Raw genomic sequence first — 12,230 nt, forward strand, 5'->3', positions numbered from 1 at the left:
AATTTGGGTCCTCCACTTCAACTCCTCGGTTGTCTATCCTGAGACACTCATTCCGATACGGACAGGATTAACTGTAAAACCACGAGGTAAATGATATTAGAAATATTCAAAACTACCGTATGAAAGAGAAATCCTGATAAAATCCAACGCACCATCTCACAGCTTATACCCAATCTTTGAGGCGACCCTTACAAAGAAGGAGTCACCCAACATCTCCGCCCCGAACACTTTTGGTCTCTCATTCTGAAACTAAGGGAACAACATGGGAGGTACCTCAAATTTAGAAAGTTAAAAATTTGATGGCACAAAACAATGTAATTCGTATAACCGGGACACATTTTTACGATTGGATAAAGTACGCGAGGAGATGAAATGTGAAGGTGAATGGACTATATTGAAAGTGAACTGTTCTCGTCAGGGAATTCCCTGCTGGAAAATGTCTTATGTTGGTATCGCTATGTGGGCGACATTTTGTGTGTGTGGACAGGCTCGCATAGACAACTAGACAGCTTCCTACAGTTTCTAAACTCCCGTAATAAATCAATCAAATTCACCATGGAGAAGGAAATCCAAGGAGTCCTTAACTTCCTTGATATAACAATTTCTAGCAGGAACCGAAAATTAGATTTCTCCATTTTCAGGAAGGACACCCAAACCGATCAAATCATACACGCAAAGTCCAGACATCACTTACCTAAGAAATTGGCGGCCTTCCATTCGATGCTACATCGGTTACTAAACATCCCCATGACCCAGGAAAATGTAAACAAAGAACTCCAAATAATTAAATGCATTGCCCACAATAACTGTTACTGGACTCAGTTAGTAGATAAATTGTACAAAAAGAAAATGGAAAAAAAAGGGCCGTAAAATTAATCTATAGCACCGCCCCCGAAAGAGACAACACAGCCAAATGGCAGAGATTCCTTTTTTTAGGAAAGCTGTCCCTGAAAGTCACCAGTAGGATACCAAGGGATAGGTTCATACCCGCCTTTTACAATAAAACAAATTTAAAAAACTTAATAACCAACGGAAAGGAAAAAATCCCAGATCTAAAGAAGAGTGGAGTATACAAACTCTCCTGTGAGTGCTCAGCCGTTTACGTGGGGCAAACGGGAAGGAAATTCAAGGAAAGGCTCAAGGAACACCAAGCCTCCTTCAGAAACAAGAATGGTGTGTCCCATTTTTCGAAACATCTTTTGGATAACGGACATTCTAGTGATTTTAAGCTGGAAATTATGCATGTGGAAAGAAAAGGACCCCGGATGTACGCTCTCGAACAGATGGAGATCATCAAGAGTGAAAGGACCAAGTGCAAAGTAGTTAATGACGTATTATACACCTTCAGATCTCCTCTCCTCGACCTTTCACTCCCACATCAACCGTTTCCCTCCAACAGCCCCGAGAACAAGGGGGACCCCCCCCTCCCGTTCTCCTTCCTCTTTCTACCTGCCTGCCCAAAGGACTAACCGTCCCCACCCTCTCTCCGACCAAATTACACCCCATAATCCCTCCCCCCCCCCTAGCCATACTGACCAATAACTCTGTCTCTTACTCCTTCACCTCATATTTTCAAGCATCGCAATGGTATATATATATGTGTATATTTCTGTAAAAATTACCTGATGATGACGATCCTTGTCGAAACCCAGTCGTAAAAATAAAAGATTGTGTGGAAAAATTAAGTAATTCTTATTCATTACTTCAGATACTGTTTTTACAGTGGCACCATCACACTTACTGGCCGCCCCACTGGGGTCAGACGCCATTGCAGCCGCCTCACTGAGGAACAGACGCTGCGTGGACTACCTTTCGTCTGGCTCCTAACCTTCGACCTATCTGGCATGGGTGACCCTACCAGGCGCAATTATTATTACTCCCGCCAGCACAGTGCCAGAGGCCAATGGAACACACAAGCCCTACCCCACCATGGCATATCAAGGTTTTAAATGGGGAAGGCATTCACTATTCAATATTATTTAATTATTCAATGTAGGTATTTTTAGGAAATGTGAATAGAGTCAAGACAATCATGGAGGCCAATTGTAAGTGCAGAAGAATAAATGGATGGTTGTAAAAATACTGAAAAATGATTCTTCGATTAGGATTGCAAAATTAGATTTTCCTTCCTAGAGTAATTTTGTTAATTTAACAGGAACAAAAAAACAAGATTCTCTTTCCTTGAGTTAACTGGACAATGAATACTGTAGTGGAGGGGGGAGTGCTGAGTAAGTTCTATTGAGGAAACTAAAGAATAAGCATCTCGGGTGCCACAAAGGGAGGTAGTGGGTTTGCAGAGTTGAAAATGATTTGGTGTAATGAAAATGGTTTTCATGTTCAACAGAGCTTAGAAGTTCCTCCATACTTGGAAGAACACGACTTGGTTTACTAGTTTTCGGAGCAGATTAAAAGCCTACCTGCAACCAATTAATTACTACAAAAAATAATATTTTCTGATTTCTAAGACTTGCAGGACACCAATGACCATACAGGTGTGATAACTTCGAGCAAAATTGAAACCTCCGTATCAAATGCAAATAGGTATTGATGAAGGCATGACAGAAAAATTAAATTTTGCATGGTGCCAATTTCTCAACAACACTACCCACCCTATTACAATAGTCCTCACACTAACAGGAAAGTATTACCATATTCATCCCCATTACAGTCAAATCCTACCCCACAACACCCAAACTGAAATGTGCCAGAAGCACCCACCTCAATCACACCAACTACTTCCCATTCATTTCCATGCAGAGACTGACCGTACCTGGAAATAGCTCACCTGAACATTGAAAAAGAGAAAGCTAAGCATTGCAATCAGCTACCTAACAGTAGGCAACAGAATCCTTAACATTAATGAAAGATATTACAATGTGAAAAGACTTCAGAATTTGGAAAACTGACAAACTTTTATTTTTGCCACGTTAACAACAAATGGAAAAATCAGCAGTAATCATTCAGGGGAACATAAATACATCAAAATTCAGCAAGAACCAGGCACTGTGAAATCTCCAATTGACTGGAAACTACATTTAACCAATAAAAGACAAAGTGACATAAATTTTACAATACAATTTTAAAACAAAGTAACAAATGATACACTCATTACATAATTAAGCATTGAAACAATATAAGTATAAGGAAGTGAATAAGACATTAATTTGTCCTCTTACCAATTCTACGTGAAATAAATATAACAGGAAATGATCATTTAAGATGCATTGCAAGATAACTTATTTTTCAGGACATCAAAATGATTATAAAGGATAATCTACATGGAAAAGGTACTTTCATTCTGATTCACCCAGTCATTTCTGAAGGATGAATTAAGGAACTGAAACATTTTTTTATATTTTTTAAGACCTTAGTGACCCTGTTTAGACTTAATAATAGCACAAAATCACTACATAACCATAATAGACTCTTCAATATCTTCAAAACCCATTCTTTGCTCATTTTTAATCAGAGGAGGCAAACAATTTCCCACCAGAGAGTGAAGATTGGTAAGAAAAAGGACAAATCAAAATATGAGTAACGTAGTGGACCTTCAAGGGTAGAGCATCTTTCACAAGAAGAAATGCATGAATCAAGGACATCCACATGTGTAACATCACTTTACAATAATTTGAATACGAGTACATCCATTTTGAATGTTTTGTATTTTTTGAAGATTATCAAAAGTTCACTGTATACAATGCATTAAGGGATTTCATCAATTTGCATGTAATGATCGATTTGAGAGATTTAACCAATATAATGAATCCGGTGGTACTGGAATGATCTAGATGCATCAAAAGTTGCCATTAAAAAGAGCCAAAACTGATGTCGCCCTAGAGGGACCAAAGCTAAGAACCAAATCCACCAAATGCATGTGTGTGATAAATTGTTAGTTGTGTGGGTTTTTTCTTCACTTTTCAATAATCATGGCATTTGCTAAGATTGACCAATCAGTCATAAATCTTACTTCCTTTGCAGATCCAACATGCAACTTTAAAAAAGCCTCGAGTTTTTTCTGCTTAGATTGAATTTAAATTACAGCCAAAAGCAGAATGTCTTGGTAAATGTAGTGCAAATTTAATCTAAAAACTAGCATCACTGAAGTAAATATTATCTCAGTATATGTCAAGTACAAGGATCAATATTTGCAAAGGCCATATGGAAAGATTTCTCCTATCGACTCATTAAATCCTATCATGTCCAAAAGGTCACTCACAATCTGTCGATCTTTGAACTACAATCACTATTAACCTATGTAACAATTCAACTCCCAAGACTACCAGTCAGTTGACACACTTAAAAACAAGTAACAAATACACCTAAAAAAACCTTCATTCTTTTAAGGCACGGGGTCATCATTTACAATCAGTAATTTCATTGCGAACAACACATGAATGCTATCTCTCCTCAAAATCAGCAAGGATGGAAATTCACACTTCACCTAATGGGGAAGTAAATGCTTGGAAGTGCTGCATGTCATATTCTTCTGGGATGTTAATTGATAAATGATTATTAAAACCAATCTGATCCCATAGCACCAAAAAAGGCACCTGATCTTGCTATAAGTCCACTAGAAGATGTCTGTTCGGAGGTTCCTTTTTTCTGCGGTAATGTTGGCTGAACACTGGATGGCGTCTGTGAAGTCTTTCCCATCTTTTTACTCTAGGCAAAGAGCAGGAGAAAATAATAAAATTAGGTAGAGAGCATTGATGTAAATACACGTAATTGCAATTCTTAATGCAGAGACGTTGAAAAGGAAAGCATCGTGGTAGGGTGTGCCTGATGCACATACCCATGAGGAGCCAACCTGTTTGCTGAGTGCCGCCCCTGCGGCCACCCTGGGCAGGCCGCCGGTATGTGAGAGTGGGAGGAGGGGGAAGCAGGGTGGAGTGGGCATGGCCAGGGGCATGATGGAGGGGTCCTTTGGCTCGGGCGGGACGTTCTCCTTTCCCCCCTGGACACTCCCTCGATTCAGGGACACCACCTTATCCTGAGACAGAGCCACTCCAAGCAACGTCTGCAGAGGACAAAGGAGCACATACGTACAAATCATGAGTAAGCACAGTACAATTTCCTACAGCACAATTACAAACCTTTACTTTTGAAAATAAACAAAATAAAACCCTGAAACAGTCAATTCCGTGGAATTCAACACTTGGACAATACACAAATGCAAGAAATTCCACTGTGAAGAATCATCATTTGGCTTAGCGGGGACTTGAACCTGAATATTCCTCAATTTTCAGCCGACTGCTTTCATGCAGATTCTGTGACTGAAATCCGTTTACCACAGCGAATATCTCCAATGCCTTCGGGTTTTGAATTTTGGTCTTGACTGAATGATTTTTGCACTCAGAAATTTATCACATTTAAGGTTGATTGCAGATGCATAGACTTAGTGAAATTTCATATCCACGTGGAAAGAATAATCCCCTGGGTAAACACATTTGTAAGCACAATACATGTTTAGACATTTTTATATCAGCAAGTGTATTCTGGATCCTTTTGTAAAAAAATAAGGGTCAATATTCATGTTTGGTGACATTTGGACATTAGAATCACCAGTCCAACACAAAGGAACTAAATGCAATGAAACATATTACACACACTAATGCTTAATAACCACAGAGATTATGAATAGTAGCCATCCTTTCAGAACGGAACGTACACCATGCTTATTAAAGAGAGGGTCGACTTGGGGTACTATTAAATTTTATTTAAATTTGAAGCATGTTGGTGAAAACAGATAAAAGGTGACACTTGGAGCAAACTTTCAATTTTCATCTGGGACTACTGCACGTAGCATAGGTACCCCAAGGGTCACAAACCCTCCATACCATTTCCTTCCTTACAGACAAAAGTGTGAGTTATTTAACCTGCATAACCATTTGTCATTAAGATTGCCTATTGAGCACAGTATTATTTTCCCACCATGAGTACAGATTGAAGAGTCTAAAGACACTGAGGTGAAAACAATATTTCAAAGAGCATCACTTTCATGGCAACTGTAAATCAATCAACATGGACCATTTTACAAATCCAATAGATGCTGTGAAATTCCCATGAGAGACATCCGTGAACATTAGGAAAAGGTGCTCCAGGAAACAACATTCCGATCTGAAACACGCAGACACTAAAGCACAGTTTAAAATGTTACTACAACTTTAAAATAACTACATACCTGAGTCTTCCTAACACTTGCTTTAACATTCTTCATTATGTGAGGGCAGAACACATCATAATCAAAAGGATCAATGAAGGTTTTCATTCTGTCACATATCCTTCGAGCACGTTCCATCAAAACCTTGGAAAAATACACATGTGAATACACAGACTCTCTAAGCCAGGCATAAATTAAGCCAAATTTGAGAAAATCATATCAAAATGCATTATATACTCCCATGGCAATGATACTGCATATCCTTTCAATGAATACATTGTACTTTGCAACATTCTTACCTTATTCTCTCTGCCTAAAAATAGATGGATTATGTACTCAACATCAAAGAAAAACTGCAGGGCTTGTACTTGTGGAATGCTTTCCAATGAACTTAGAGGCTCATAGTTGCTAAGTAAAGATTGTGCAAGATCTTCAATTAGCTCTTGGTGAATTTTGCTGAAAATTAACAGGGAGGGAATATTAGCAATTACAAAATGAGTAATGGAGTGATTACATACATATATTTATGAATTATTTTAATAATAATGCCCCAATTTATTTGCAAATTATGTACAGCAGAACCTATTGTTTCCTATATTAAAAAAATAAACAAATATTTCAGACCAAATCTCACTACAGGTATTGTCTTGTATAATCAATCATAGAATGATTAATGGACAGGAAAACACCAGTAGTTAATCCAATTGTCAGATTCCCCATGTAATCTCTCATGATACACAACTGCAAAAACCAAGGAATCTGAACCACAAACAATTATTTAAATTGAAACAAATACCAAACAGAAGATGGTGTACGAATTGCCACTACAGCAATGGATATATAGAGTATAGCAACAGAGCAAGTCTGGTATGCCCAGACAATACATATTAACATATTATTTTTAATCAGGTAAATTTTAAAACATTCACAATAACAAATAAAATAATCCCAATGGACAAAAAATGCATGCATTGTAATGACTGTATTTTATGCCTTGATGTAATGTCTGAATGCTGGTTTAAAAAACACATGATTTTCACATTAGTCATGCAACCTTACCACGCTTATGATTTACGGTATCTTTGCTCAAAGGTAGAAAAATCACATCAGATGTCACAGTGTACAATATACTCACTATCTTCAGAGTCTTAACTATTGTAACTAAAAATGAGTCACCTTTGGCACTGGGTTATAAAATGCCAAACAGTAACTCACTCAAAACATAATTTTTAATTCATGATTTGTTGAGGTCAAAAATCACTATTTTCTTTAAGATTCTTCGGCTGAGTTGATCGCAATCATAAGTTTTATTTGGCCTGATGATTCCCACTCAATGGTAAAATCAACAGGAGCAGAGTTATTTATTCCAATCGGTGAGTCACTTCCATTCCAAAAAATCATTCAAATTTTACAAAAATAGACAATTATAGAGAGGCGGCTCATTTTATCTATGCAAAATAAACACTGCGTATTTGCTACAACTATTCATTTTCACTTAATAGTGTACAAATAATCACCATCACATAGTTCACAAGAGCAACATTCATGAATGCATTTCCACAGCACGAGATCCCCTCTGCAATGCAAAATATAAAATGTTGCGCCCACTAACTTTGCTGACACGGCCCGCGGCATTCAGCGATGATGAAGACCTCAGCGAGACATTCAACATGCTTCAAAATAACCACTTGAGCCTGGGCTTGAGCGTACATATTTAAAAACCTGGCCCTTCCCTTCCCTCCGGCTGAATGAAGCACACCCATTAACAGAGGTCACACTGTGGGGGGCATTAATGATAATTAACATCTGTTCGAGCTTTTCCTCGTTGTAATTAGGTAATTCCTATGAGTTCTACGCTGGATATCTTTTAGTTTTTCAATAAATGACTTCATTTGATGTCTCAGATTTCATTTATCAGCATTTGGTGTTTTCCACTCGGCAGAAGTCAAAGGTTGACATCCATTCGCCAGCTATAGCTACCCTAACTGGATGTGTGTTTTGCTTCGGCAGACAAGACCGCAGTTTGGCAGCAGCACATGAGTTGATCAATACAAGCATGAGATCAAAGGGAGCCATTCATAATTTAAAGATTAGTTCACAAAATGATGTCAAGTTGTGTTATATTAACATGTATAATAATGATGCCAGATCTGAGTTCATTCGATTCATCAGCTGAGTCATTACTATGCATACATTTTGTGTCCTTAGGGGTTACTTTATTTTGCATGCATTTAATGTACTTAATCTGTAATTTTACCCTATTATCCCACGGTATAATTAAAAGAGCTCTATATAACATTCATTTTATAATATGACCAAATAGATCAGCTGGAAATTGCAAATGTGTGATATTTTCACTTTGTGCAATTATTCACTGTGTAATTTCTTCATGGCACAACTGCCAATGAGGAATGAGTCATCACTAAGAAGCACGGATGCTCTATAGTGAGGAGTTCATTAGTTCTGAGAATATCCTTCATGAGAGGCTTCTGCTCATGAGCTATCAAATGGATATGCATCAAAATCTGTCACTCAGTCAGCTACAACCTGAATACAGAAGTACTCACCTCGGTAAAGTGTGAGGGGTTAGCCCGTTGATTTCTTGGCAAGATGAAAACAGGATGCTATGGAGAGCAAAACTAGGGTGACAAGGAACCCTAATTGTTGATTTGATGCTCTGACCCTCATTTGCTCCTTCTTCAATGGTAACCTGGTCCCATGCCTGGAAATGAAGCTCCACATGCTTAAAAAATCACAACAATATGGCTCTCCACACAAATGATGTGCGTACCCATTAAGTGGCAGCCTTTTGCACACTTGATACAAATAGTCCGGTGTATTCGCGGTTCTGATTGAACTAAGAAAAATGTCGGGGTAGGTCATAGAACTATGACCTGCCTATTGGAGAACAGACATGAGCTAGCTGAGCATTGTTTTTAAGTGCACTTTGGAGGGGAGAGGGGGCTTCTAATGGAAGGGATTTGCACAGGACGGGAGGAAGTACATGGACCATTATGAAAGTAATGCACATGATTCTGTTGTGACGCGACTATCCACGGCAGCACAGTAGAACCGGTTGGGAAATGTGGCTGGGGAGTCTGCCCTTGGAACGCAGTCAGTTGCCAGTTTGCTTCAAGCGGTCTGAGCTGAAAGATGTGCCTCCGCATGAAGTGTGTTTTTCAACTTTGGAACACGACTTTTTGCCTTTCCCCGACCGAGGGGAGAGAGCTGAAAGGGAGACCAAGTGGAAAACATTCAAGAGCATGTTACAACAGAGAGACATTCCTGTTTAGAGGAGTTTCAGGGTGCTTTCTGGGCGTGGCAGACACGTCTCCACTCAAGTGTATTATTGTAGAAGGGGGAGAGAGTATTTTGAAGAATTTTAAGTATTTTCACAAGTACGATCAATAAATCTATTTATCCCGGAGAGTGGGCAATACTTTTACAGTTGACCCTGCATTTAAACTCCTCCACTTTTTCTAATCATGTGATTGCCCTCCAAACATTAAATAGTAACTTTTTTATTTTACACCCAAATAAAAATCAAAAGCACCACACCAAATTATACATTCATAAGTATGTCATTTAATAAGTCCTTAGAAAATAGAGGAAAAAAATGATTATGGTATATTTTTTGATTTTTCCATGTAATATCCATCTAGCTTGATAAACTTTTCCGTATTTCCCCCACATTTTTAAGCCGTCCAAGAAGTAGGGTTTCTAAAGGTCCTCATAATAGGCACCTGTGTTGGCAATGACCACCTCATTTGATGTGAATTGTTTCAGCTGAGCCATTTTTTCAATTTTGGAAATAAAGAAAGGTCACTGGAGGTCAAATCTGGTGAATGTGGTGGATGCTGTGATAATTCAATCTTTAATTCCATAATTTTCGCCACCGAAACTGAGAAGGTGTGCATTCTCTTGATGGAAGAGAATTTTTTTCTTCTCCAATTAAGGGTGCTTTTTCATGATTTCTTCACTCAATCAGTGAAATTACACCACATAATACGCTTTGTAGCTTTTCCTTTCAGCCAATAATCAATGCAAATGATTCCATGTGCAAACCGTGGCCATTGCCTAGTATGCAAATTTCACGGTCTTCACCTTCTTTGGAGCTGGATCACCTTTAGACACTCACTGTTTCGACTATTCCTGTGTCTCTGGAGTGTAGCAGTGTACATATCAATATGCATTGATGCAGATGCTCTTCAGAGTTATGATGGAAACGCACCAGACTAAAGCAGTGCTGGTGGGAGCAATGATAACCACTCCTTGTCGGATCACCAATCCCAGACAAGTTGAGGGGTAGGAGCCGGAATAAAGGTAGCCGACACAGTTTCCATTTAGCAGAGAGGCTGCTGCATAGGCAACTGACCCCAGTGGGGCGGCTATTGAGTGACTTGGTCAAGTTAAAAGCGCTAAAGAGGAAAGCAAAGAGAAACCACTTCAATTATTTATTCAAAGAAAATATGATGGACACAACAAGGATTTTGAGTCAAGGCAACTATGGGACCCGACCCACTGGGTCTCTAGGTTGGGAATCTTGGCAGTAGGAGAGGCAAGGCTTCTAAGGTCATCATTACATGAAATCCTCACTAAGCAGAATTTCTCACTGCTGAGATTTATTACTGCAATGGCATAATGCATACCTCACCCCTTACTTTATCGAAACTGACCATCCCCTATGTAATCATTTGCCCTGCATCCAGTTTTTGATGATCCTGAGAACAACTTTAGCTGCGTGGGAAATCAAACTTATTGTTCTGTAGCCCTCACATGATGTAGCCTTTACCTATTTCGGAATAGGAACCTACACTGATCTGAAAAGGTCTTACAGCCAAATCCCTCCTTTATAAATGCCACCTACTAATCCATAAAAACTTTGCCAAATGTTCATCAGAGCATTCATCCCGTTAGTCTTTGGATAAGTTATTGAGGTGGCTTCCTGCTGCCTTCCTCAATATTGTTATCAACTTGACACCATCACTCGATGGCCCCCCCACTTGTGTCCGACGCCTTTGCAGCTGTCTCACTGAGGAACAGATGCTCCGTGGACTACCTTTGGTCTGACTCCTAACCTTCGACCTATCTGGCATGGGTGACCCTACCAGGAGCAATTATCATTGCTCCTGCCAGCACAGTGCCAGAGGCCAATGGAACACACAAGCCCTACCCCACCATGGCATATCAAGGTTTTAAATGGGGAAGGCACTACTCAGCATTATTTAATAATTCAGTATTAGGTATTTTTGAGAAACACAGTACAAGGTCCTGGTTAGCCCTATTCTGGAATACTCGTTCATAGTATGGGACCCATATGAAGTGAGACACATTAAAAAGAAAGAAATAATGAAACCAAAAGCAGTCGTACTCAGGTGGTACAAACGTTGAGATAGGGTGCAGGAAATTTTGGATATTCTGAAATGGGAGAGTTTGGAAAAGAGAAGGAAAAGGAGTAGGTTAGGTGCGATGCACAAAATAGTTCAAAATTATGAAGAGTGGGAAAATTTATGGAAGGAGATAGGAAAAACATATTGTAAGGGAAAAATTAACCACAGTCTTAAATAAAAATAAGAACAAAAAAATAAGAAAAAATATTCATTATTCTAAACAGAAGTACTGTTGATTGGAACCAGCTGCCTGGAGGGTTGTTTGAGCCCTTTCCATCCAATTATTGGAGTTTTAAGTATGGGTGTAAAGCAGCCTCAGAACAAAAGACAGGGCAATAAACTAGATTTGTCGGTGATTATCATATCATTTTATTTATTGACAATATTGTTCTGTACATGATGTGGACGGCATGAGAAGTTGGTTTGTAAAACTGTTTGGTGGCATCATAGTGCGTGATTTTGGACGGGGGGTAATGCAGACGTGTTGGTGACTTTGGACAGAGTGTGATGCTGGACGGTGGGCTGCTTTGCATGGTGTGAACCTGAACCATATGTGATGGCACATGTAAGGGTTGGGGAATTTGAGAATCTTTAAGTTCCATGGCTTTTGAAATGCATTTTGTTTCACATATGTTGTTCTTGTGCATTGGAAGGGTGCATCACTGGACCGTTGCCACCCG

At 39.1% G+C, this 12,230-nt stretch overlaps 1 protein-coding gene across 2 annotated transcripts in view; it reads right to left on the reverse strand.

Annotated features, from left to right (window-relative positions):
* Positions 1 to 2,893: 2,893 nt before the first annotated feature.
* Cog1 (conserved oligomeric Golgi complex subunit 1) overlaps positions 2,894 to 12,230 on the reverse strand; it is a 37,906-nt gene continuing 28,569 nt past the window's right edge. The window contains exons 13-17 of one of the 2 annotated variants that reach the window (XM_071593706.1): positions 8,728 to 8,882; positions 6,460 to 6,616; positions 6,182 to 6,304; positions 4,808 to 5,017; positions 2,894 to 4,662 (exon numbers count right to left, since the gene is read on the reverse strand). In XM_071593706.1, coding sequence (XP_071449807.1) covers positions 4,513 to 4,662; positions 4,808 to 5,017; positions 6,182 to 6,304; positions 6,460 to 6,616; positions 8,728 to 8,882 — 795 coding nt within the window. In that variant the 3' untranslated portion in view covers positions 2,894 to 4,512. Of the gene's footprint in view, positions 4,663 to 4,792; positions 5,018 to 6,181; positions 6,305 to 6,459; positions 6,617 to 8,727; positions 8,883 to 12,230 lie in introns of both variants that reach the window. The other variant, XM_071593705.1, reaches the window with a different exon arrangement.

This window comes from Hetaerina americana, unplaced genomic scaffold, assembly GCF_022747635.1.
Source record: "Hetaerina americana unplaced genomic scaffold, ioHetAmer1.1.p SCAF_6, whole genome shotgun sequence".
Classification (NCBI taxonomy): Eukaryota; Metazoa; Arthropoda; class Insecta; order Odonata; family Calopterygidae; genus Hetaerina; species Hetaerina americana.